We start from the raw sequence: 12,452 nt of genomic DNA on the forward strand, positions 1-12,452 counted from the left end.
TATTGAGCCCGATATGTTTATTTTATATTTTTTTGCAACTGCCGTAGCGCCGCATATCAACATGCTGAGAATTTGCGCTTAAATTAATTCATGAACGCCAGGTGTGCGACAACATGGCTGTGAAAGAAAAGGTCTAGGGTGAGACGAGGCCGTAACTCCTTTCTAAACTCAATGTAAAGATGGCGGGACGACCTGTACACCTCTGAACGATTAGTATCTGTGAGACGTTTATAAGAGTTTCCCTGCAGTGAAATATTTATTAAACTTATTCAGTGGCCCGGTAAAGAAAATATTTACCCTTAACACGTAAACAGTCCTGTTGATATTAATCACGCTTTGTCGTCACAGCTAATAGTATGTTGATTGTATTAATAAAATAATTCTGATTCTAATTGGGTCATTGATCCGTTTGAGCGAAGGCGCAGCAGAACCAGACCCAGGAGGCGCGGCAGGACCAGCAGCAGGAACAGGAGGCGCATCAGAACCGGGAGGCGCGCAGCAGCTTCCTCTCCTAGAGACAAAATGGTGGCTCTCAGTGGAGCTACCGCCCGATCAAAGAAACCCTTTTGTTCGTAAACTCACTTTGAACCTGAAATTCTCCGTTTGTGTTTTTTTTTTCTATCAAAGTTTCAGTTTCGGCACCTCGGTATTAACAAATAATCTGGGTATTTAGTCGTGCTGCCATTTGAAAGTTCCCACCGCGCTGTGGAGTCAGAAAGGATCCTCGCTATGATTCAGCGATATTTGGACACCACCCGATTTTTAATGTTACTGCAGTGTAGGCTATTGTTCATATTTTCATTTTTGCACATCGTATTGTTTTTTTGTGTTGTTTTTTTTACCCGCTAACCTGCTCGTCTCGAAAAAGGTGCAGTATGAGGAAGATGTCCATTGGTTCAAATATTATTTGAAGTAACTAGCTTTAGGCCTACTTTTATTTATTTTTGATCCAAGTTATATTGTTTTACACCGTAACTCATCGTTGCGTGAACAGAAAATAAACAGTAAATTAACATGCGCTGAACTTCTCTCTAACAGACCTGGCTCAAAGACACAACTTGAACTTAGGAGTATGGTGTTTCAAAAACACAGCAAAATGACACTTTAACAGTCGTCTTTATTTTGGAGGCATGTTTTGGATATAGTTTTATTTCATGTTAGAATATATTTATAGGCTTCATATTTCTCAGGTTGTACATCCATTCATCATCAGGGTGGGGGTGCACATTTTTATTTTATTTTATTGGAATTATTGTTATTATGTAGGCAACAACAACAGAGCTCAAATTACTAGACAGCTAATGGCTTGTTTTTACATGAATTTGTTCTACCACCTTCTGTTACTTTCCATCCTTCTACTAAAGCATTATTCTTATCTGAAATACATTCTATAAGCCTTAAATTAAGTGAAAGATATAGAATTTAAAATATCGTAAAACTATAAAATTTAATAAAAGGTAAATTTAGCACCTATACAATGTCAGAGAGATGAAGCCGCGTTCCCCCATCAGATAAGGTTTCCTCTGCATCTCTGCACCGCGCAAGCTGCAGAAAATCCCCTACTTATGAACATCAGGATCTGATGGGCCTTTAAACCTTTTCTTATAACGTTCCCCCTTCTTAATATGGGGGGAACGGCATCTGATGGGCCTAATTGTTCTGTCAGGCACTGTTCTCCCTGCAAGGGGGGAACGGTATCTGATGGGGGAACAAGGCTTGATGTAGCAGCAGTCCCACCACAAGCCTGCAGAATAAGCAGGAGAAAATGCATGGATGGATGGATGGATGGATGGATGGATGGATGGATGGATAGTAAATGTAGCTGGCAAAGAGTAAACGTGGTCCAACAATTATAAAAGAAAAAATATTTTCCCATCATATTCATCACAATGCTACTGCATAAATGAATCTATTTTGTACATGAATTACACCCTAAGTTGTTATAAACACACATGTTTGTGCTTTCATGCTTGCATCATCAAAGCAGATGATGCAAGCATCAGTGGCTTCATAACTGAGAAACCAAGACAAAGAACACGTGCTCTGGAAAGTTTGCTAGAGTGTATTGATATAGTTTATCTTTTTTTAAAGAATGTAGTCAACAACAGAGCTGGTTTGTGATGCATCAGCATGCAGGGATTTGCAAGAGGTGCAAAGCTGATACTGATGGGGAAAATACATCTGAAAGATGTAAGAATGTAGCATTTCCTACTTGTAATTCTTTCTTGGTTCAGAAATAAACTCTTACTTTTTAACTATCTTGGATTTTTTTTTTTCATAATGTGTGCAGAAATTGCTGAGTCCAAAAGCCAAAAAAAAAAGGAAGCTTTCCATTGGAAAATATGAGCCACATACAAAAGGTACTCTATACTGTAAACAAAACAGATTTTAAACATTTTTAGCAGGATCTCTTTAACAAAGTACACCGCCACAAACACATTTGTGTTATTTTGCACCATCCTTGTGGGGGCTATAGGAACTACCTGATGACATCTTTTTGACACATGTCTTTTTTTATGACAACTACAGCACACAAGCTACCTTTAACCTGTTTAACATTTAATTTACAAGCAAACATATTAGGCCAAATTATCATAATTCGTAAAAATAACTTTAATAAGGTTCTATACAGTTAAAGTGGGAGGTGAAGTTGCATTTTCAATTTCTATGTCTATTGAGACATGTTGGACTTGAAAAAATGACCTCAAAATATGGTAAATTTCCTGAAAATAACTGTACTCGACCGTAATCTGAGCAGAAAAATAAGACAATCTGTCAGTGGAAGAGAGTTTTTAACCTTCAAATAAGATTATTACATAAAAAAAAAAAGCTATTTTTTCATAATCTAAATGTGAATCTTAGTTCATTTGCAAATTGTCATATATACCCACCTCAAATCAAATCAAGACATCAATGTAGTATTGCCATCTATGGACTGCGGAACATTGTTAAGCTGTTTATATATATATATATATATATATATATATATATATATATATATATATATATATATATATATATATATATATATATATATTACTGATACTGATATTACTGATTAACTGCGCGACCGAAAGGCGATTTTCCGTTTTGTTGAGTTTTGAACAGTGAAGATCCTGCAACATAGGTTTCTGAGACCTAATATGGGCTCTTTTTTGTTTCTTTACAATTGGCTAATTAAAAGGTTGCAATGTTTCCCTGAAAACTGAACTGTTTAATCTCCTCGCTAATATTCTGCCATATATTATGATTATATTTGCCTATTTTAATTTATTTGCCCTGATTTTCCTCTGTGTAAGCGGTCCCCCGCCCGTCACATTAAACCGTTAAATTGACTTATTCAATTAGAGCATGATCCGCTTCAGCCTGTTTCAATTCACGCTGCCAGGAAGAATAAAGTTAATAAACTAACTTAAAGCGAAAGTGTTCAGTTCAGTCTAGGCGTTGGCTTGATTCTATGTTAAAATTCCGCTAAAATTCACGTAACCCTTATTTCTGCTTGGGGAGAAGTAAATATAAAAGGGCGTATAAGAGATTCAAATTAAATAGCATTACTTTATTTTGACATGGAGGTGGGCAGCACAGTATAATCAGAGAGGGAGGAGGACACGGTGTTTTCATTGGCTGGAAGCCGTTTGACGGCTGACCAATCACCGATCTACTTTACGCCCCACGTCACTTAACGCCCATTCTCGTTGATTTAATTCCGTTTTCTGCCAGTTTATCTCCTTTTATTTTTGAAAATCCGTTTAGTTGTTGCTACAACTAAAATATCTATTTTTTTTCTCTTACAGACTTGGGACACGGTCAGTGAAGATGAGGATCTGAGGTTTAATCCAAGAAAAATAAAATAAACGTATTTTTTTTTTTTTTTTTGCATTTTCTTGTAGGGAAATCTTACATAATAAAAGCCAATAAATTGGCAGAAGAGTTTAGCATAGAAAATAAACATTAAACGTTTCAATGTTGTCAATAAACACTTCTGACATTTAAGTCACTACAGCTGTTTATTACACCTGTGTAATCTACACTTACTGGGACAATGAAAATTAATTATTCCGTAGGTGCAAGAATTACATAAAACAAGCAGCAAAAATGCAAGGAGGGCCAAGAAACCATTAATTGTAATAGGAAAATTTAGAAAACACTTTTTAGAAAATTGCTTATAAAAATGTTCAATAGCCCATTTTATGAGGTAACCAGGAAGCCATTTTATGGGCAAAAATATGAAGAGACCATTTAATCCCCCAGTGACTACTTTCTGCTTCCTTTTATTTGATTTTATTACAGAGCATATGCATATTTAACCTTACAAGAAAAGTTCTTACGAGCATCCACAAACACACATACATACTCCACTCACATGAAAACACCTTGTTGTTCTGTTTTTTTCCCCCCAGAAATTAAAAAGAAAATCAATGAAAAACTCACATAATAGCGAGCGTGGTCAATTTAAATTAAAAGGTCATTAAAAATAATGAGTCAGAGTGCAACACCAACTCTGTGATGACAAAGCAACATCTTGTGCGTTGTGGAGTTTTAACAAGAAGGGAAATTTTCCTGCATCCATGTGCAGACCTTACTTTTAGTGAGACATATCACTGTTTTAGAAGCATCATGATTTATTGTTTTCATCAAATAACCCCAGGATTATTTAGACCTAATCTGATACGAAGCAGCTAGAAAACATGTTTTATTTCGATAGACATCTTCAGCTGTACTTTTTAGAGGGCCAGACTTTATATATATCCCATAAAGAATAAAAAGACATATCGATCAACCAGCTCTCACTTGTGTAAAGTATAAGGCCATGGAGCTCCACCTGGGGGGCAGAANTGTACTGTAGTAGAGAGCAGATTTTTAGAGGGCCAGACTTTATATATATATATCCCATAAAGAATAAAAAGACATATCGATCAACCAGCTCTCACCTGTGTAAAGTATAAGGCCATGGAGCTCCACCTGGGGGGCAGAAGACTAAATATATATACAACAAGGATAAAGTACTGTGCAAAAAACTAAGGTAAAGACCGCTAACCACCTATCCATCTGTGAAGGTTTTCCAAAAACACTCAGGGTGGGAGCCTTACACTTTAACACACTCAATTTACTGGTTTTTACATGATTGTAGTCATATAAGGAGCACAGGAACAGTTTACATGACATCCTGTCAGATTCACGGTAAAAACCCACACAGAAGAAGGAGAACATCATTTTAGCAAATATTTTTCTTGTGCCATTCCAGTAAACTGGGCGATGCTGAGAATGGGAATGTAAAAATACAGTAGAGATTACCCAACCAGAGTTCTCTTAGTGCAGAGAAATTAAAAATTAACATAATAAAATATGATTCAGGATAATTAACTAAATTTAACTTGTTATAATTTTTCATTGTCTTACTTGAGACTTTTAAGCAGTTTTAATTTTCGGCCTACATGGATTTGGACACATTGTTTTAGCCTAGTCTCCTGTATAAAGCAGATATAATGGATCACATTGTAGTAATGCTGATTCTCTGCTTTTAAATCTGACTAAAAAGTGCAAAAAAAAAAACAAAAAGCGGCTGAATTGTGCTTTTCTCATATTCCCATGGGGGAATCTGAACCTTAAAAAGGAACAGTTTTAACAGCAATCCATTACATTAGTAAATAAGAAGCAGACTGCATGTCCTTTTTGTTATGCCCACATTATTGGTGAACACAGATTTAACAGAGCCCTTTAGTTGGAAAAACAAAAACACATTCACAGAACCAGGGGAGAAGTCAATCAAATCTTTAACCCATCAAAGACAGAAGATATCCGTACAGACAAACAAAACTAAGCCCGTCTGCTTCTGAAGACGAGCACAGGCCCCATCCTGTCGTGAGTTACCTCAGCGGTACTCTTTGCATCAGTTTCTCAGTCAGAGGTCATCTCTTTTTTACGTTTCCTTCATCTAAGGGCTTCTTCAGTTACCAGCAGTCTGGGAAACATGATGATCCCTCCAGTGGAGGTCAGCCATCTCCTCTCACTTCTGGTGGGAACATTTCAGAGGCTGGAAGTAAAGTGAAAGAACTGTGCAAGAGTCTGTATGTGCATATATATTTAAAACCTATTCATAATCATATCTTTTGATCGGCCCTATCTTGTCTCTCACCCAGCCTCCCCCCTGCTTGTCTGAACCATCATCTTTATTTCCTAAGTCCTTTCTCAGATTCAGTCCTGTCCTGCAGGCTCACTGAGGAAATGAAGGCATTAATATGCCTTCGATATTAAGTCCATTTATCTGCACAGAAACAAAACTGATCCAGTATTTTATCTCCTGAAATCATGGCCTAAATTTCATCGTATTACTAATACAGGATATAAGTAAGCAGTGAGGAGGGATTTTTTTTTTTTGTATGTGTGGAGATCTGGCCAATCCAGCATGGTCTAGGCATCAGTTGGTCTCGTAGGAGGAGAGCAGCGCTGCATCCACAGGCTCCATGCAGGAGGGGCAGGTAAAAGATCTCATCAGCCAGTCGTCTATACAGTCCATGTGGTAGATGTGCATGCAGGGCAGGAACCGGATGGGGTCGCCATAAACAAAGTCCATCATGCAGATCACACACCTGTGGAGGTAAACAGATTTTCAGATATGGTCAATATATTTACTTTATTGAACTATAATTACTGCGATGGACTGGCGTCCTGTCCAGGATGTACCCCGCCTTTTGCCCGAAGAAAGCTGAAGATGGGCACCAGCAACCCTCGTAACCCCACTTGGGATAAAGCGTGTCAGAAAATGGATGGATGGATGGTTGGAATAATAATTATTTAAGCTTTCTACATAATGGATGGATGGATGGATGGTTGGAATAATAATTATTTAAGCTTTCTACATAATCTCCCCTTTAAAGCTCAGTTGCAGTTTCAGGAACAGGGAAGCAGTATCTACTTTTAGTTGTTGGCTTAACAGCTGCTTTAAAAAATGGCAGCTTAATACCACAAACTGCAGCATTTTTAAATGGGACTATATTTGATAAACCAACACAAAGAGGTGGGTTATATCTTGATATACTGTATATACCTGGATATACTGTATATAAAGCTTATTCTTAATGCACCTTTTTCCTCCTTGTTTGCACCTTCTGTAACTTCTATGCCAATATGTGACGAGTGAATTTCTCAGCTGTGAGATCAATAAAGCTCATCTAATCTAATCTAATCTAATCTATGGAAGTGTACGGGTAATGATAAATCGTTTAAAAAAAAAACCCCCCCCCCAAAAAAAAAAAAAGGAAAATACCCTAATATATAGTTTTATGGGAAGTTCCTCAGTATATATACTAAGAATAAATGTAGTACATTTACAAATTAGTACTTCGGTACATTTAAGTTTCTGGTTGGTATCTGAAACTTGCTTTAAAAATACTAAACAAGTATAAATACTTTAAGCAGGAATATTGGCTGCTGAAGGCTTAAAAAAAATTTTTGTCAAAATATCCAACATATGGAGAGTCGTTCCCTTCTACCCAGATTAGCATTAGGTTCGTACTCACTCTCTGATCTTCTTTTCAGAACCATCACGGCCCGGGTCGTACACACCCTTGGGGAGGTGCTGGATGAGTCCGATGCGTTGAGCAATGCGGACCTGCTCCTCCTCAGTCAGCTGAGTGGCCAGCCGGGCCTGGCTGGGCGTCGGGTGGTAGACAGGCACATGGATCTGCTCCTGCAGACAGAGACTCTCATTAAAATATAGCCAACAAGTGAAGGTCACTCCAAAAACACCTTTACATTTTTACTGGTATGTTCCCCCAGATCAAACCTTTTATTGGAGGTTTCACCAACATGACTGGTTTATTAAGATCTGCTCCTAATAAACAAGGACAATAACAGCAGCAGAGGCCACCAATGAGCTTAAGCATAAACATCCTGTAAAATTACACAACTATAATGTAAGGCAAGGCATGGTTTATTTGTATGGCACAATTCTAAACATGGACAATTCAAAGTGATTTACACAAATTAGATAATAAAATAGAAGATAAGTAAAAGCAGAATAAAAGAAAATAAAGAAAATATGTGTAAAACAAATAAAACAGTTGGACCACAACCTTAAACTAGTAATACCTCAGTTAACAGTTTGATGTCAACAGTCAAAGGCATTTCTAAATGGGTTTTAAGTTTGACTTGAAAGGCTTTCAGCACTTTTCAAGTCTTCTGGGAGTTTGTTACAGATAAGTGGAGCATAATAGGACCTAAATGCTGCTTCTCCATGTTTGGTTCTAGTTCTGGGTGAACAGAGTAGGCGGGAACTAGAGGACCTGAGAGGTCTGGGAGGTTGATACACTAAAGACAAATCTGTTATGTTGGTGCTGATCCATTCAGTGACTTAAAGAATCTGAGCTGCAGGGAGCCAGTGGAAGGACTTCAGACATATGCTGATGTGCTCTACAGTGTTTTGGATCAGCTGCTGCTGTCTGATGGACTTCTTAGGCAAACCTATAAAGACACTATTGTATTAATCAGTCTACTAAAGATAAATGCATGTAAGTTCTTCAAGATCCTGCTTGGAGATTAGTCCTTTAATCCTGAAAATGTTCGTCAGTTCATAAAAGGCTGACTTGCTAGCTGCCTTTACATAGACTTATGTTATCCTTATCCATTTTTGCACTGATGTCTGCACCACTGATGTGAAATTCCTTCAGTACAAACCAATGAAAGTACCTAGTTGAATTTGTAGGTTTCAGAACCAAAAATACAGCCTTTGTTCTTAGCATGTATGTTACCATCTGTCTCATTATGACTTATGAGAAAGGTTTCCATTCACTGCTGTCAGCATACGGTCAAGCTAAACCTCTAGTCATAATGGTATGTCGGCGGAAATCCGTAGGTGGGAGTGTTTCCACGAAGCTGTTTTCATTCAAACAAATGTTGGCCACTTTTAGCTCATTTAGTTTACTTTCAAACAGCCATGAAATAAGAAACAAAACTCAAATAGTCATTTAATCTTTTTTAAACATTAGTATAACTATAACTTTTCATCTTTTTAGTGAAATTTCATGTTAATGTCAAGATAAATCAACATTCCTGGAAAGATTAATAGCTAACTAAACCCTCTTATTAAACTGGTTTTCATTCACTAAAATCTTTGTCACTTTGTGGTCTGGACAAGTTCCTTCCCCCTTTCCTCCCACTGAGCTCTCACATACTCATACACCCTCAGCAGTTACTTGCGGTGCCTGCTCCACTTCCTCCTTTTCATGTTTCATTCAATTAATTACTTCTTCTCTTATAGGTTTTCAAATCAGAAGATTAACAATTCAAAAGATCAAGAACCCCAATTCAATATAGTGATTCTAAATATTGTAAAGAGATCTTTTTTTTTATTTAGAGAAATGTAATTTGTAAACAGATGCTGAGCATTTAAACATGTGTCAGCATGTTTATTGACTGAGCTTGTCTGCTGCTCTCCTGGCTTCTTTGGTCTACATAGAAGAAAAACAATGACTGACAGTATGACCATAATAAAAGCTACTAGCAGGGCCTCCGACAGGACAGCAGCTGTGATCCTTCAGTCTGCAGTGGTCAGCTATTTCATTGTCTCTCCCTTTTAATGCCTGGCATGTCATGCCAGCCTCCGATGCCTGATAATATAACAACCTCAGGGTAACCCGAAGGATGAAGCTGAGAAGCTCTTTTTTTCCCCTCCTTCAATAACAAAAATATGCATCCGTTTTTGGCATTTACTTAACCATGTTTCATTACTTTAACACAATTTTTTCATGTTGCAGGGTAGGACATAAAACAGTTGCATTGAAGTAACTAAATATGATTTAGCAGATGCCAAAAACGGTTGCATTATTATTTTCAGTGTGGACTGCGGAGCTGTGCATGCAAAATTGGACACCGTCAGCCTGTAGGACTCAGGCTTCCCACATAGAGCTGGCAGAGGGGTGGAAACTGTGTAGATAGAAGTGAAAGCAGATGCAGGAAGCTAAAATGAAAGAAAAAAAAATTGTTGGGACTGGACTGTTTAAAATGCACAAGTTTTTATACCATTTAGATGGGCCAAATTTATGCAAACACCATGTCACATTAAAACAGGAATTGATTATTGCAGTAGCAGAAAAAGAAAGCAGAAAAGCAGTGCTTAGACTCCACACATCTCCACATATTTTATAGAAACAGGATGAAAGATTTTGAGAAAAAAATATATTATCATTATTATAAAAAATATAAAATTTCTAAATTTCTAGACTTTCATGCAATCTAAAAAAAATAATAAAAATAAGAAATCAACAAGCACTTGAAAGGAATTAATGACTCAAACATGAAGTATTTGCAACCTTTGACATCCAAGAGCTCTCTTTAGTTACTGCATAGTTTGTGTGTTTGAACACAACCTGCAGACAACTGCACACCACACAGGGAAATCATTTAAAAGTATGGAAAAGACAAACATTAGCAACACAGGAAATATTTGTGAGCATGATAACAGGACGGACGACAAGTACTGCCCAAAATACAGAATAAGACCTATCACTCTAATTCTAATGAAAGCATTTTATATGTAGGTTAATATGGTCAGGTCATAATCTCTCACATTTTCTTTGTCCCATACATCCCTTGCTGTCAAACTAAAATGGAGTTCTTAAGGCATTTCATCATAAGGCCAGCAGAGGGCGGTGGTAACAATTCTATTAACAGAAAGGGATTCAACCACTTAAGTTATACATCCCTGCAACTCTTCCCATGAGTCTCTTTGCTGCTTCTTTGACTGAAACTGTTCTTGTCTGAGCTGTCAGATTAGGTGGCAGCCATGTCCACATATGCTTTAAGTTCAATCTCTAATCAGATGATAGATTGTACAGTTTTAATCAGGATTTTCAAAGCTTAGAATAAGAAAACCTCAAGGGGTGTGAATACTTTTGCATAGCCATGCAAATAATGCAGCCATGGGAAACCATATTTAATTCTTTAAGCTATGGTCTCCAAAAATGTCTGCAAAAAAACGTCTTAAAAAGCAGTTTTACTTTAATAATAAACATTTCAAACCACTCGTTCTCATAATGCATCTAAAATTTGAAAGCCAATCAGATAATGGCTTTAGGGTGTTTGGAATCTCCAGAAGTTATGTTATTAATGTTGAAGTAAAGTTGTTTTTTTTAATGAATCCACTGAAGTTGGTTTGGGGAGGTTCCTTATCTCCAACGACCAGGTCCAACACAGATGAGTCAGCCTCCGTCTGACCCGCTGCAGTGGAAACCTAAACCACAACATTCAATACCTAATAAACGCCAAGCAGCTCTGATTACAACACAAACACATGGACTTCTCTTCCCACCACTATCTTGACGTCAACAAAGCCATAACTGTAGACTTTTCCTCAGAAAAATCTTTCTTTCCCTTAAGTCTATTTCACAAAAACAATTTCCTCATAAAACCACAAGGATTAGCCATCTCTGAGCTCCTCTGATTACTCACATTGGGAACTAGCCCAATCCAAAGAACAAGATGGCTCAGCAGTGAAATCATCACCGTTCATCAGCAGGCACCCATGCAAAGAACAATAGCAGACACATCTAAGCCCGGTCACATCCAAGTTGGGTTTGGGTGTATCTGAGAATCTTCTGAGTCGATTAGGGGGTACTGTTCAGATGAAGCAGAATTTTATACATCATTATAGGTGGTATTAAGAATGATTTTTGCCAAAAATTCAAACTTGCAATTATTTTCAACAAATATTGTGATTTATATTCAGATATAACCCTAAGCACCACAAGCACAGACACGGTTTACATTTACATTTGATCACTGCTACATTTTATGAAATGGAAATTCACATTTCACTGCTAAGCTGCTGCTAACTGTCTGAAAGCTGTACAAAACTAAATTTCGTTTTGTATACACTATATGTTTAAAAAAAATCACACTAAAGTTGTCTAAGTCTAAAGCATTTAGGTGTTTTGGGTTCAGTTTTTTCATACCCTTAAAAGCTTGCCTTTTCTAAAGTCAATTGTTGCAGCACTAAATTGCTGTAACAATGGACTAGAATTTTTTCTTCTGTAACTCTTCCTTCTGTTCACACACATGAATCTTCAATCTGTGGTTTTTGTTTTTCTTCCCTTGTGTAGTGGCAAATCCACTCTAATTGTGTTAGCATCACCTACAGGGCTAGAGTGAGAAATTTAGTGCATTTCATTTGTTAAATATAATGTGTCCAATGTTGAGCATCTCTGCAATTTTTAGGCCCCGTCCACACGAAGTCAAAACGAACACGAAACACTAATATTTTCCAGAACGTTTGTCTTAAAGACGGAGACGTAAAATAAATGTGATCGACCACATGAATGCATGAAAACGCTGCAAAATGTATGCCAGGCCTGTAAGTGGCGCTATGGTGCCAAAGCAAAAATAGGCGAAAACAGGCAACGAAAAATGTTGGGCGTGCGCAGTAATATTTATACAGCAACCAACCCGGAAAACCG

General features: G+C 37.3%; 1 protein-coding gene across 2 annotated transcripts in view; it reads right to left on the minus strand.

Moving 5' to 3' along the window:
- Positions 1 to 4,721: 4,721 nt before the first annotated feature.
- Positions 4,722 to 12,452, minus strand: part of rnf11 (ring finger protein 11) — a 12,991-nt gene continuing 5,260 nt past the window's right edge. The window contains exons 2-4 of one of the 2 annotated variants that reach the window (XR_001482077.1): positions 7,521 to 7,690; positions 4,963 to 6,590; positions 4,722 to 4,822 (exon numbers count right to left, since the gene is read on the minus strand). Coding sequence is in view for 1 of the 2 variants with exons in the window: in XM_015400235.1 (XP_015255721.1) it covers positions 6,419 to 6,590; positions 7,521 to 7,690 (342 nt within the window). In the remaining variant the exon portion in view is untranslated. Of the gene's footprint in view, positions 4,823 to 4,842; positions 6,591 to 7,520; positions 7,691 to 12,452 lie in introns of those variants that run through there. The other variant, XM_015400235.1, reaches the window with a different exon arrangement.

The sequence above is a fragment of the Cyprinodon variegatus genome, unplaced genomic scaffold, assembly GCF_000732505.1.
Source record: "Cyprinodon variegatus isolate N-32 unplaced genomic scaffold, C_variegatus-1.0 Scaffold30, whole genome shotgun sequence".
NCBI lineage: Eukaryota > Metazoa > Chordata > Actinopteri > Cyprinodontiformes > Cyprinodontidae > Cyprinodon > Cyprinodon variegatus.